A 13,648-nucleotide genomic window follows, 5' to 3' on the forward strand; every position below is an offset into this window, starting at 1 on the left:
AGAGTGCTCGGAGCACCAGGCTGTGCTCAGTGAGTGTTGGATGCTGTCTTCCTCGTCACTCGGCCTCCAGTCCGTAGTGTCTGAGGCAGGGGAAATGCAAGGGCAAAGTGGGGTGCAGGTGGGATGGGCGCTCAAGGAGGGCGTTGAGCAGGGCAAAGATGTGATCTGCGTCGGGTTTAGAGGGCCCTGTGGCTGCTGGGAGGGGAGCGGGGTGCGGGGGAGGCAGGGAGACCAGGAAGAGCTAGTTCATTGTGCCTGTCGCCAGGACGGTGCCCTGGAGCAGGAGGGCAGAGTTCGGAGGGTGACGAGGGGCGAGAAGGCATGGCAGTTGTGGTTCAGGAAATGGTTCTTGAATAGGCAGATAAAAAATGGGGGGCCCAGTCTTCCCTTTGGGTTCAGAGGGAAGAGTGAGCCCTTATTTTCCTGGACCTAGACTACTTAGTAGGTTCAAATCGCTGTTCCACCTTGGGCAAGCGACTCCACCTCTCTGGGCCTCAGTCTCTAATTCTGTAAACTGGGTGAGGAGAGGACCTGCTGCACGGTTCTGTCGTGAACATGAGTGAGTTAATGCAACATGAGTGAGTTAATGCAACCGCAGCATTTAGATCCAGCCCGGCGCTGAGCTGATGCTGTGTGAGTGTCAGCCGGGGGCGTCATTCCAGCAGGGGCACCCAGGAAGGCTTTCAGGAGGAGGTGGCCAGGAAGTGATGACACCTGAGAGTCAGACAGTCCCTGTTTTAGCCCAAGTGGGGGAAGGGGTCCTCAAGGTGCATTATCTGCTTGCCAGTAACCCCAGGCCCCCTGGTCCCCGACTTCCCTGCCTGAGGCACAGAGGCGCGGTAAGCAGGTTTTGCTACTGGTCAGTCAGCGAGGGTCTCTGGCTCCCGAGTGTCCACTTGGGCTCTCCCCACTCTCTCTACAGGATCCCTAACTCATTCAGAGACGCAGGGGCAGGCAGCTGGGGGGCAGGGTGGGGAGTTTCATGCCCAGGAGGCGACTTCTCCGTACATTCTGCTGCTTCACTGCCCAGACCCTCCTCACGTGGCCTCATCACACTGGGCACTGACGAAGGCAGCGCTTGCCACTGCAATCCTGGGCCCCTGTGGCTGACATTCGGGCCTTTGTGGGAAGTCGTTCTGGGCCGGGACCTTTCCCGAACCCTGAGAACCCGGCACACATCCTGCCTGGCCCCTCAAGATCGGGTGCTTTAGAGCCGGGTGCCTGACCTTGTCTCCTGGCGCTGCTGCTCTGGGATGCTGAGGGAATGACTTCATCTGGCGGCGCCTCAGTTTCCTCATCGGTCACGTGGGAGTGGTGACACCCACCGTCTAGGGCGGTGGAGAGAATTAAGCGTAGCAGCGCCTGGCACGCTGATAAGTGCTCAGTGAGTGTCTGCTCATTTGTACCACGTACATGTTTGGTCACGGGATCCAGCGTTCTCTGATGCCTCCCGGGGTTGCCTGGGGCATGTGGGGATTTATTAGGCCCCGCCGGGCCCCGGGACCTCACTGTCGCCACTGCAGCCGCCCTGGCCTCCTCACCGTGTGGAACACGGCGGGGCTGTCCCCACGCCAGGCCTCTGCGTGCATCATTCCCTTCGCCCGGACCCTCGGCCACCCCTGCGGCTTGGACCCTCCCCGCCGTGAAATCTTTACGGAAACACTCCCCTCCTTTCAGTCCCTTTGTTCAGAATTGTCATGTCCCCCACCTTCTAGACCCCGCCCTTGTCCTTGTCAGGGGCCCATGTCACCCTCTGGTAGACTGGATAGTTTGCTTCTTTTTGCTTGCTGTCTGTTCCCCCTAGAAAATCAGCAGCATGAGGGTAGGGACTTGGTCATGTCCACTGCTCCGTCCCCGCATCGAGAACAGCACCCGGCCCCGAGCTTGCTCAACAGGCGGGCAACCTGAGAGAGAAAAAGGTGAAATCCAAGGCCAGGCCTAGACAGGGGGAAGAGCTGGGATTTGAACCCTCCCCATGGCAAAGCCGGGTTTCACTGATTCACACACCGTGTATGATTTCCGCCGTATCTGGGCATCCCTCCTCTTGTTACCTGATTCATCTTTTAAGAAGTAGTTTCGCTTGACAAAAAACTTGAGATGTTTAAAAAGGGAAATTTGCATCATCATTGGAAATGGAAAATGATGGCTATAAATAGGTGGTGACTGTAAGAAGAAATGCAATAGAAACCAAACCGAGGTACCGCATTTTGTCTAGAAACTCCCCCACCTGGGTTTCTGAGCCGGGGACCTGCCCTCGCTTTGACCAGAGGGGAGATTAACAGCGTTACACGGTGTTCCGTCAGGTCACACCCCGCCGAGGCCCCCTCCCTGAGGTAATTGGAACAATTAAAAAAGGAGCTGACTGTCTCCTTTTCCCGAGATTCAGTGTTTTTAAATTAAAACCACCTTTTTAACTTAAAGTCATCACTCCTCTCTTCCTCCACGCCCAGGGAGGATGGCACTGATAGTTCTTATCAGCAGCCGCTGCCGTAGGTTGGGTTTCTGGAAGCCGGAGATTTGCATGCAGGTGGCTGAGAGCCTTCGAAGGAGAGGTGGCACAGTCCGCAGGGGCAGGAACTCTGGAGCTGGGGTGGCTCTTCAGTTCACCCCAAACTGCATCAGTGGTGGTGGGCCTCTGCACCCCACATCGCCCAGTCCCGGGATGGGGGCTGTTCCAGGAGTGCGTGGAAAGCCTCAGGCACAGGCAGTTCCCAGGGAGGGACTCACTGGGAGCTGTGGGTGCCTCTGTCCCCATGGACCACAGCATCCGCCACAGCCGCAGGGGCAGGGTCGCCAGGCCGGCCGCCTGCCCAGGCTTGCGGACTCTCTGCTGAGGCAGCGCCTGGGTGCTGAGGCCGTAGTTGGGCACAGAGCCCCGAGGACAGGCTCTCCGGGAAAGGGAGGGTGGCTTCAGACCCAGGGAGGGCCCTGGCTGGTAGACTGCCCCCCTGGGGGGTGCCACGTCCATCAGCGGACAGGGGGAGAGAACCCCTCACCCCCTTGTTCCCAAACCTAACCACTACTGCTGATGCCACGACAAACTAGCCCTGAGCGAACGCTCCCTCGGTGCCGGGCCTCGTTCTGGGTGCTGTCGGCGCACGAATTCATTAACACTCCACCACAGCCTTAAACGGCGGGCACTGTTATTAGACCCACTTCACACGCCAGGGAACGGAGGCCCACCGCCAGTAAGTGTTGGAGCCAGGGTTTGAACCCATGCAGTTTGGCTCTAGGGCTTGTGTTCTTCACCATCTTACATGACAAAGTCTCCGGAAATACACACTGATCACCTCCTGTGTGCCAGGCGCGGTGCCAGGCCCCAGATAAGGCAGACCCCCCCCCCCCGCCCCCGGAACCGGAATGCAGAAGCCAGGAGAGGTGACTAGTTGAGGTGGTCTGACGTTGGAAAGCCAGGGGCAGGGGGCTAGGCTTAGCAAGTCAAAACACCTAGGACAGCTGAGTCAACTTGGGTTTGAGGTGGAGGACAACATTTTAGTCTGCCTCGCACAGTATGTGGGACATACTTACACGTGCATTTATTTGTTTGTCTGACACGAGAACTCTCCTGGGCGCCCTGTGCTCTATCTGGGAACCCCGGTGGGGGGGTGGTGGGGGCAGTGAGACGGGATGAACAGGAGGAAGGGCAGGGTCTCTGTGGTGGTAGAGGGGGACCAGGGTGGCCAGGACGGAGAGCAGTGGAGGGAGTGAGGGATGTGTGGGCTGGAGCCCGTGGGGATTTTATTCCGAGTTTTCAGCAGGGAAGCAGTGTGGTCTGAGTTACGCTTGAGCCATCTCTTCCTGCAGCTGTGTGGATAGGTTCAGGAGACCCTTGCAAAAGTGAAACTTGGATCTCATGCTCCCTCCCCATCCAAGAAGGTGTCCCCAGGGCCAGCTCCTTTTGCTGAGTTGCAGTCTTTCTGTCTGAAGTGAGTGGTTTGGAGCCAGTGTCACTCCCCAGGTACTGGGGACAGCGGCCACCACCTCTGACATTCTTTGAGTCCTCTCTGGGGACCTAGACCCTCCACCCCAGCTTCCCCCAGCTGCCCCCAGCTGGTAGCTGGCCTCTTCTCCTTCACAGCTCAAAACCACAGCCTCAAGTTCCTTACCCACCACATCTGTGTGTGCACAACTGTTTGTTTCCTCCTGGCAAAACAATCAAAGCCCACGCGGGGCCCCTCGGAGGAAATTGAACCCTTGGACTTTTAGCTGTCAGAAGCAGCATTTCCAGACTCGCAGCGTCTCGGACCTGAGATGCAGCTGGCTCTGGGCTCAGTGAGAGGACACGGGGGTGATGGAACTGGGCATGCTTCCGAAGAGGAGTGTTTTCGTTTGCTAACTTGAACTTCTCCCATCCTCAAGCCTTGGTCCCCTGCCCTTTTCACAGGCTGGGGGGGAGGATGACATTGCCCAGTGTGAGAGAAGGGGCTCAGGGGATGAGGAATGACACAGCTGTGGCGATCTTATCACTCACTCCCTCTCCTGCATCTGTGGCAGACATCGCTAATCAATCTGAGAATTCTGCCTCCATGTTCCCTGGGGGCCTCCGGAATTCTTCTTCCCACCAGTGTTGCAGCCAGCAGCCCCCATTTAATTGGGGTTGGCATGTGAGAATAAACAGTTCTGTCTCTGCTTTCTGGCCCAGCCACTTCATAGTACAGATGGAGACTCTGTCACCTCACCAGGCTTGGGTCCATTTTTCATTTTCTTCCCCTTTTCAGAGTGTGCATGTATTTAGACTGTCTTTATTGCAAGTGACAAAACTCCAACTCAGATAGACTTAAGCAAAAATAGGCTTTATGGCTCATACAAATGAAATGTTCAAGAGTGTGTTGGCTTCAGGCATAGCTGGATCCAGGACCCCATATGATGTTTTCAGGACTTGGTGTTTCTTTGTCTCTAGGCTCTGCGTTCCTCCGGATGAACTTCAGTCTTGAGGGGTGGGGGCCGTGGATGCCTCACGTGGTGGCAGAAGTGGCCCTCAGTTTTTCAGATTGACACAGCTCAGCAGCAACAGTTCAAAGAGAGCTCTCATTACATTGATTTTAGCATGAGGCCTTGAGGGCTGTCCTTGGCCCAGCTTGGGCCTTGATGCCAGGACAGGGGTCTCTTTGATTGGCTTGGCCTGGGTCTCTTTGATTGGCAAGCTCCCCTGTGGCTCCTGGGAGTGGAGTTGGGTGTGTGGGCTCCAAGCGCAGAGGAGGTCCGGCAGGGGGAGCACCGTAGGCCGTGACCAGAACAGAATGGACGCCGGGCGGGTGAGGCAGCAGATGTTCCGATGAAGAGCCGCGCTGTGGGTGTGGTGGGCCGTGTTCTTCTGGAAGGAGCGTGGGGCTGGTGGGAGGGCTCTCAGGCCCCTCTCAGGCCCCTCTCAGTTCCTCCTTTTGCTTTCTGGCTTTTATTCATCAAACACTCACAATTCCTGCTCTCTGCTGGGACTTCAGCCCCCACTGCACCCCAGCAGTGAGCTCAGCAAACGCAGGCCGTGGAGCCCCCAGTGCAGGGGCGGACGGGGGGGACGGATGGTGCATGGGCGAGGAGTAAGGCACAGCAGGGCTCAGTGCCCGGCGTATTTCTCACGGTCTGCCCGGTGCCTTCCCCCAGTGGCCCTGTCCAGACCCGAGAGCCGTCCCAGCTCTCTTTCCTCTCTCTGCCCATCTCTCTCTCTCTGCCGTTGAACTCACGCGTCCGCTGCTGCACCCTGTCGCAGCCCGATTCACCCGTGGGGTAATGAGTTGGCTGAAATCATAATGATGGTGACAATGGCTGCAACATCAGTGACAGCAATAATTAATAATAATAGCTAATTTTTAATGAGCACTTACTCTGCACCATTTTAAGCACTTGCTATGAATTCACCGGATACTTCTCACAACAACCTTATGGTGGGGAGGTCATTATTATTACAATTTTTTAAAATTGATTTTAGAGAGAGAGGAAGGGAGGGAGGGAGGGTGGGGGTGGAGAGAGAGACAGACAGATGGACAGACAGACATTGATGTGAGAGAGAAAGACATTGATCAGTTATCTCCCACAGGCGCCCTGACCCTGGGTCGAACTCACAGCCTAGGCATGTGCCCTGACTGGGAATCAAACCCATAACCTTTTGGTGTTCGGGATGATGCTCCAACCAGCTGAGCCACCCGGCCAGGGCTAGAGTATTCTGAAGTGTTGTGAGTGCTCACTGTGCACCAGGCAAGCTTCCCCTTGTTTTACATGTGCTGTTACTTAATTTTCCAGCAGGCCAAGCCGTGGGCGGGGGAGGAGGTCTGCTACTGTGTTCCTTTTGTCCGCAAGGGAACTGAGGCATACGTGGGTGAGGCAGCTCACCCAGGGTCACTCCCCGCCGGCCTGGAGCCACTGTGCCCTGTGTTATGCCGTGGTGCCCCTCGGAGCTCAGTCCCTGGACTTGTGGCTTGAGACCTGTGCTCAGTGCTTCGGCTTCCACTCCCACCCCCAGCCCAGTCCAGTGGCCTTGGGTTGGGTGTCGGCATGGATGGGAAGGGAGATTGATCCTGGTTTGCCCCTTCCCTGGGTGTGAGGCCCCGGGCTTGTGACCTTTCCTCGATTTTCCCAGGTGTGGGCGGGTCGAAGGCGGTGATGACCATGTCAGGTTATTGCGAGGTGTTATGAGTCCACCCTTGTTCCAGGAGAGCAGAGCGTGGCAGGCGCTGAGAGCCCGGCACAGACTCCATGGTAGCTGCCGGCTCTGGCCGTGCGCACTTTGTTGCTCAGGCGTCTGCTCGGATGGTGCACACGGAACCCCCAGAGTGCACTGGGGGTGTCAGGGCGGCTGACTGATTCTGAAACCAGTCTTCCTCCTCTTCGGTTTCCTCTTTCCTGTAGCCACCCATCGGCAGGATGACGGGGGCTCGTTCAGAAACAAGACGACCTGCAGACCCACCTTTTCCTTCCTTTGCTGCTTGGGGTCTTCTGCCCGTCCCCCAGCCCAAGGTCAAGGCCCTTCAGCTCTTCCTCCCCAGTGGCCTTGCCCAGGACTTCCTGGTTTAGAGTCTGGCTGGTGGGGAGGCAGCGCAGTGTTCTGTGAGACTTTTGAAACCGAGAATGCTTTGTGGTGAGCTTCCTGCTACAAAGGCTCCTGTCCCTTCCAGTCTCGGAAACCCTGACTGATGGTTACAGACCTGATGACCCCCTGGTGACCTCTAGGCTGAAAAGAGTCCAGCTTTGGGCTTAGGGATGTCTGGAGGTCAACAGAACTGTCCCTCTGCCTCAGGACTGCCACTGCGTGTAGCCGTAACCAGAGGTCTGCTTGTTTCCCCAAGTTCCGGAACCTGCCTTCACTCTTCTGGTTCATACATACAGGACATAGCACATAGTAGGTGTGCAGAGTTCATTCACTTAGCAAGTCTTCATTGAGGGTGTACGGTGTGCCAGGCATTGTGCCAGGGTTCACTGCACAGGACAGATGTGTCCACGGCCTTCAGGGAGCTGCCTGTCAAGTGGGGAGATAAACGAATAATCTGGATAATTCCAGACTGTAAGAGCACTAGAAAGAAAGTGAAGACAGGTGGGTGGGTGATAGAGGACCCTGGGGTGGCTACTTTAGCTAGGGTAGTCCAGGTGTCATTGGAGAGGTGGCAGTCTTAAATGGTGGGACATGGGCAGGCCTTGGAGTATTCCAGGTAGAGAGAATGGCAAGTGCAAAGGCCCTGCGGTAGGAACAGGCTTGGTATATAGAAGGAGCAGATGGAGGCCAGTGAGATGAGGTCAGAGAGAGGCAGGGTCACATTATCTGACCCTTGAAGGTCTTAACCAAGTGTTGGATTTCATTCCTAGAGTGAGAGGCCACCATTGGCATGACACAGTCTGACTTGTGTTTTAATGATAAAGTTGTGCATTTATTGAGCACTTACTATGTGCTGAGTGCTTACATTTTTAACTTCCTTAATCCTTATCACAGTCCTACGAATTAGGGACTGTTAACTAATTGCATCTCACAGGTGAGGACACCAAGGCACAGAGAAGTCAGGTAACTTGCTCAAGGTCCCAGCTGGAAATGCAGTGCCAGGGTCAAGCTCTGGCTTGAGTCTGTACACTTGACCCTGGGCCATGCTACTTCCTGAAAGGTTACTCAGGCGGATGGGTGCAGAACTGGGGCCGGAGTGGAGGCTGAGAGGCCTGCAGAGAGCTTTGCCCGAAACCCCTCCTGCTCTGTCGTCTCTCAGGGTCTGGGGTCTCCCAGGGCCCTGTCCGCCCCGGACAGGTCGGCGGCACATCTCAGCGCGCCTGCCTGCCTGCCTGCCTGCCTGCCATGACCCGTCTCAGGCTCTGTCCTTGTCTTGCAGAAGGACAAGTTCTGCGTGTACGAGGAGTATTGCAGCAACCACGAGAAGGCCCTGCGGCTGCTTGTGGAGCTGAACAAGATCCCCACAGTGCGTGCCTTCCTCTTGGTAAGTTTACCCATCATCCCTGTTGCTGCCTTCTGTTTCCTCAGCCGTGTGCACCCTTAGGCACCAGAGAGCGTCATGCCGACCCCTTCACGCTGACCCTGGCTGCTGGACCCCTTCCTCTGCTAGAGCACTCCGTCTAAAGCAGGGATTGAACCCTTTCTGTGAAGGGCCAGAGAGTGAATACTCTCGCCTTTGTGTGTCCTCCAGCCTCTGTCACGATGCAGCTTTGCTGTTACAGCATAAAAGCACCCATAAGTAATATGTTAAGTAATGAGCATGGCTGTGTTCCAATAAAACTTTATTTACAAAAACAGGCAGAGGGCTAGATTTGGCCCTAGAGACAAGTTTGCCAATTCCTGTTCTAAAGTAATGATTCTAATGAGAGTGGTAGTGGTAGTGCTAATGACTGTATTACTTGGGTTATGTAATGATAAGTGAAAGAAATCCAGTTAAAATTGGCTTACAGAAAAAAAAGTTACTGGTTTACTTTCCTGGGAAGTTTAAGGCCTGAGAGGGCTTCAGGCACAGTAGCATCTGGGTGTTCAAATGATTTCATCAGGAATGTGTCTCTTGACTCTGCTTTTCTCAGCCTGGGCTCCATTCTCAGGCAGGTTCTCCTCAAGTGGTTTCAGGTGGCATTTAGCAACCCCACCTTTATACTGGCCCATAGCTGAGCAACTCCAGGATAAGGACAACTCCTCTTTCCCAATAGTAAGGCAGAAATCCTGGGTCTGATGATGCTCATTGGCTTCTCTTGCCTCAAGACCTTATCCCTGAACCAGTTGCTGTGGAGAGAGGATTGGTTGGGGCTCTGATTGGTCACTCCTGGAGCTGGAGGGCGGGGTCAACTCCACGTATGCCACAGGCCCTGAGGGTGTGGTGGACCCTTCAAGGCCAGTTGGCTGGTTCTGGTGGAAGTAAGCTGGGAATGGATGTTGATCAGGCAAAGCCATAGACATCCATGCTGGTCTTCCCTAGCATTGCGGAGAGCTTTGCTCGTGTACAAGTGGGTTCCTATTTATGACCTCCTTGGAGTTTTACCAGTTGTGTTGTGTGTGACTTAAGATACATATTTGTGTGCTTTACAGACATCCCAAATAACAGTGGTTTAATCAAAATAAGCAGTTATTTCTTTCCCGTGTTAATAAACATGATGTAGATAGTCTGGGGTTCCAGTGTCCAGGCCGAGGCCCTAGGTTGTGCCCTCATCAACGTTGTCTAGGGGAACCTCTTACCACTTCCACCTTCAGGTGTGGGGTGCAGGACAGGAGGGAACAGAGGGCTGCCTTTCTCCTTGTAAAGGCACGACAGGAAGCCACACACCTCTTCTGCTCATTCCCCATTGGCCAGAACTTAGTCACATGCCCACACCTAGCTGCAAGGGAGGCTGGGAAATGTAGGCTTTATTCTGGGCAGCCATGTGCCCAGCTGGAAACCCCGTTGCTGTGGAGGAAGAATATGTTAGGGGACACTTCAAGCCTTTGCCAAAGGTGATTTTGATGACTCCAAATGATTAAGCGACTCTCTAAGAGTGCACATTTGAAAAATGATTGAGCTTCTCATGGGTTCGAATCCTGGTCTTTCAGCTCTAACTTCCTGCTCATTCAGTCACCACCCCCCATATTGTTTTATTTCCTGACAGCACATACAGACTTCAGCAAACAAAGACTAGTTAACTAACCTTGCATAAGGAGCCTGAGCCATGTGTCTGGAAAGCTAAACTATATAATAAAATTCTCCGTTGCACTTCCTCATGCACAGCCTCCAGCAAAGAATTCCCAGAATTTTGATTCAAAATGTATGTTTGTTTCACTCATGAGTTCATGTTGCTTGGCCCACATCCAGCGAGCATCTGAGGAAGGGCAGGTTGGTTGATTTTCTGCTTTTGTCTCAAGCATTCGGGACTGATGCTTTTCGCTGCGGGTAGCTGTGTCTTTGCGTTTCCAGCTTGGCACTTAAAGTCGTAAAAGAGGCTTGGCAAAAAGCACAGATAAAGTCATGTCGTGTACGGCCACACACATGACTGTGTGACCGCAGTGGACCTGGTGACTTTCAGGTGGTACCGCTTAGCGATGCCGCCCAGGCTCTGGGCTTGCTGGTACAGAGCCCCACCCTCCGGGGGTGTCCCCTTGGGCTCAGCGGTGCCTTGGGAAGCAAGAAGGTATTTCCAGGGGTATGGGGAGGGAAGGGCCTCATAGTTTCTGCCTCTCCTTCCTCTCTCTCTTGCAGCCTTCCTGGTGGACCAACTTCCCTTTCCTAGCAGCAGCTGGGCTGGGACAGCTGGGCTGGGGGGAGGATGTGTGGGGTGCCAGCGCACGTGCCATCTGGCTCCCTCCTTGCTGGCATCTCCCAGCTTTTGGCCACCTGCAGAAGCGACATCTCGGCCCATCATGGGCTGTTAAGGCGGCGGGAACAGACAGAATCTGGCTCTCCATTCATGATACAACGTGCTGTGCATTGGCTGGAAGATGGGACCGGCTGGAACTTTGTCTTACCGTGCCTCAGTTTCCTTGTCTGTAAAATGGGGGTCATTTATTCACTCAGCAGCTTCTTATTGAGCACCTGCTGTGCGATAAGGGTCATTCTCAGTACAAGGGCACAGCAGCAACCAAGGGGAGAAAAGTCCGTACTCTCGTGGAGTGGCTGCTCAAGTCGGAGAGACTTACATGATGTGTCGCCTGCCGTTAAGTTCTCTGCAGGAGATAAAGTTGAGGACAGCAGGATGTCCTGAGGGATTAGGGGGCGCCTGTCTATTTTAGACTGGTCTTTGGGAAGACGATGTCTTAGGTGACATGCAGCAGACACCTGGATAAAGTCAGAGAGAGAGGCAAGGCGTATTTGAGGGTGGGGGGAAGCTCTCCAGGTGGAGGAGCTGCCTGTGCAAAGGCCCTGAGGTAGGAGCGTATTTGAAGAATTGCCAGAATGGAGAGTCTAAGAGGAAGAGTGGAAGGAAGTGAGGTCAGAAAGACTGAGAGGCCAGATAATGACGGTGCATTCAGACAAGGGAAAGGATCCGAGGTTTTTACCAAGCTTGTTTATTGCAGGCCAGCACACACGCAATGAACACACAGCCTGATGAGTGTTTTCATGTATGTGCACACCCAGGAGACCACCGCGCAGGTCAAGACGGAAACATTTCCCGCACTGCACAGGGCTCCTGCTCTGCATGCAGAGGTAGCCTCTGTGCTGATTCCTCTCACCAGCACCTTCGCTCTGTCTGTCCTGGAACTTTTCGCAACTGGAACCCTACAGGGTGCTTTCGTGTCTGGCTGCTTTTGCTCAGTGTAGTGTCTGTGAAGCCCGTCTGTGTCGGAGCACGAGGCGGAACTTTGAATAGAATGTTCAGTTTTAGTCCGAGTGGGATGGGAAGCCCCGGGAGCGTTTTCAGCAGAGGACTGACTGGAGGGCTTTGTGTGAGGGTGGGTGAGGGGCGGGGGGTGGTGAGGACTGACATCGTGTCCTGGGGCTGTCCCAGCAACCGCCTACTGGGTGGTTTAACACGGCAGATGTGTCGTCCCCCCGTTCTGGAGGCCAGAAGACTGGCCGGCCTCAGGTGCTGGCAGGTCTCTGCTCCCTCCACGGGCTCCAGGGGAGGGTCCTGCCTTTCCTCTTCCGGCCTCCAGTGGCCACAGGGTTCCTTGCCCTGTGGAAGCAGGGCCCCAGCTTCTGCCTCCTTTGTCCTGTGGCCTTTTCCTCTGGTCCTGTCTCTTCTTATAAAGACACGAGGCCCCTGAGATAGGGTCCACTGTAATATAGTAAGCCCCATATTAACTAATTATTATCCCTGAAGACCCTGTTTCCAAATCAGGTCATATTCTCAGATTCTGGGTGAGTGTGGCATTTTGGGGGACACTCTCACCCTGGCACAGGGCTGCTGCACCAGACCAGGCAGGTGATGGTGGTGAGGACGGGGGTGGTGGTGCAGGAGGTGGTTGGAATAATGGAGTTTGAGGGTCTGGCGGCCTCATTTGCAGGGTGCTTGGGTTTGGGGAGCACCTGGATGAGGAGTCAGAGAGGACTCCAGGGCTGGGGCCCAAACAACTGGAAGGATGGAATGGACGTTTCCCCAGATGGTGAAGGCTGTGTTAGGAGCAGGTGAGAGGAGAGAATTAGAAAGGCCATTTTGGATGTGTGCGTTCTCAGGTGCCTCTTGGACATCCAGGTGGGGATGTGAGCATGGAATCGGAGCTTGGAGTTTCGAGTTTAGGGCAGGGAGGGAGGGTCCCGTGGGGAGAGAGGAGTCTGGGCGTCAGCCGACAGGAGGGTGCTAAGGTGCCGGGTCTGGATGAGCGCAGACGGGAACGAGTGTGGACAGAGAGGACGACCCAGGACCGTGCGGGGCCTGCTGCCCACCGCCCAGGAGGCTGGGAGATTGAGGATGTTGACACCTCACCCGGGTCAATTCTGTGAATTAGGAGGCTTTAAAGGGATAATTCTCAAAAGTAGTGCCCGGAGCATAATCTTATTAATGAATGGGAGCTCGGGGTGTGCGTTTGCTTTCCTTCTTTTTTAAAAATGAAAATAAAGTGAAACAACACTCCAGGGTGTCTGGGACAAGCCCAGTTGTTGGTGGTGAGTCTTGTGCAAACTCCTTGATTCTGGGCACAGAGGCAGGCCTTTCTTTGGCTGAGCCCTGGGGGCTTCTGGAAAGTCCTTCCCCACCCCCAGGGTCGCCCAGAGCTGACATCACCAGGGCAGCTTGTCGGGCGTGCTGGCTCCGAGGACAAAGGCCTGAGTGTGAGCAGTGTGGGGCCTGGCATCTCCCAGCTGCTGCAGCCCTGATCCCCCATCTGTGCCAGGGGTGCACACAGGGGTGGCGGCTGTGAACACCCTCCCCAGCAGGGCCCTGGGGTCCCTGGGGTTCTGCCTCTCCTAGGAGGGGGCCGTCAAGCCCTGAGTCTGGGGCCGGTCCCTTGGGCTCTCTGTGCCAGTGTCCCCACCTGCCATAGGGAGGCAGCAGCCCATGTGCCCGTCCGAAGGCTGTGAGGATGGACTCGACCGATAGGCGAAGCGTGCCTCGCGCGTGGTGGGCGCATGGTGAATGTTCTCGGATCTTGTTTTCACCTGACCACAGCCGGGGATCTGGCTGCTGCGTTGGGAGGTTTCCCCGGTGCTGGGATCCGTGCCCAGCACGCAGTAAGCACTTGCTGTGAATCTGCTGAATGAACGAATGAGACGGGAATCCCTTTTCCCAGGAGTCCCGTCTCATTACCCACTTGCTAGTGTGGTGTTGAGCAGGA

At 55.2% G+C, this 13,648-nt stretch overlaps 1 protein-coding gene across 2 annotated transcripts in view; it reads left to right on the forward strand.

Moving 5' to 3' along the window:
* Window positions 1-13,648, forward strand: part of PREX1 (phosphatidylinositol-3,4,5-trisphosphate dependent Rac exchange factor 1) — a 172,913-nt gene that overhangs the window by 72,437 nt on the left and 86,828 nt on the right. For both annotated transcript variants that reach the window (XM_045832969.1, XM_045832970.1), the window contains one exon: window positions 8,304-8,408. In XM_045832969.1, the coding sequence (XP_045688925.1) occupies window positions 8,304-8,408 (105 nt within the window). The remainder of the gene's footprint in view (window positions 1-8,303; window positions 8,409-13,648) is intronic.

This window comes from Phyllostomus hastatus, unplaced genomic scaffold (assembly GCF_019186645.2).
Source record: "Phyllostomus hastatus isolate PE091 unplaced genomic scaffold, TTU_PhHast_1.1 phas_contig_17, whole genome shotgun sequence".
Taxonomy (NCBI): domain Eukaryota; kingdom Metazoa; phylum Chordata; class Mammalia; order Chiroptera; family Phyllostomidae; genus Phyllostomus; species Phyllostomus hastatus.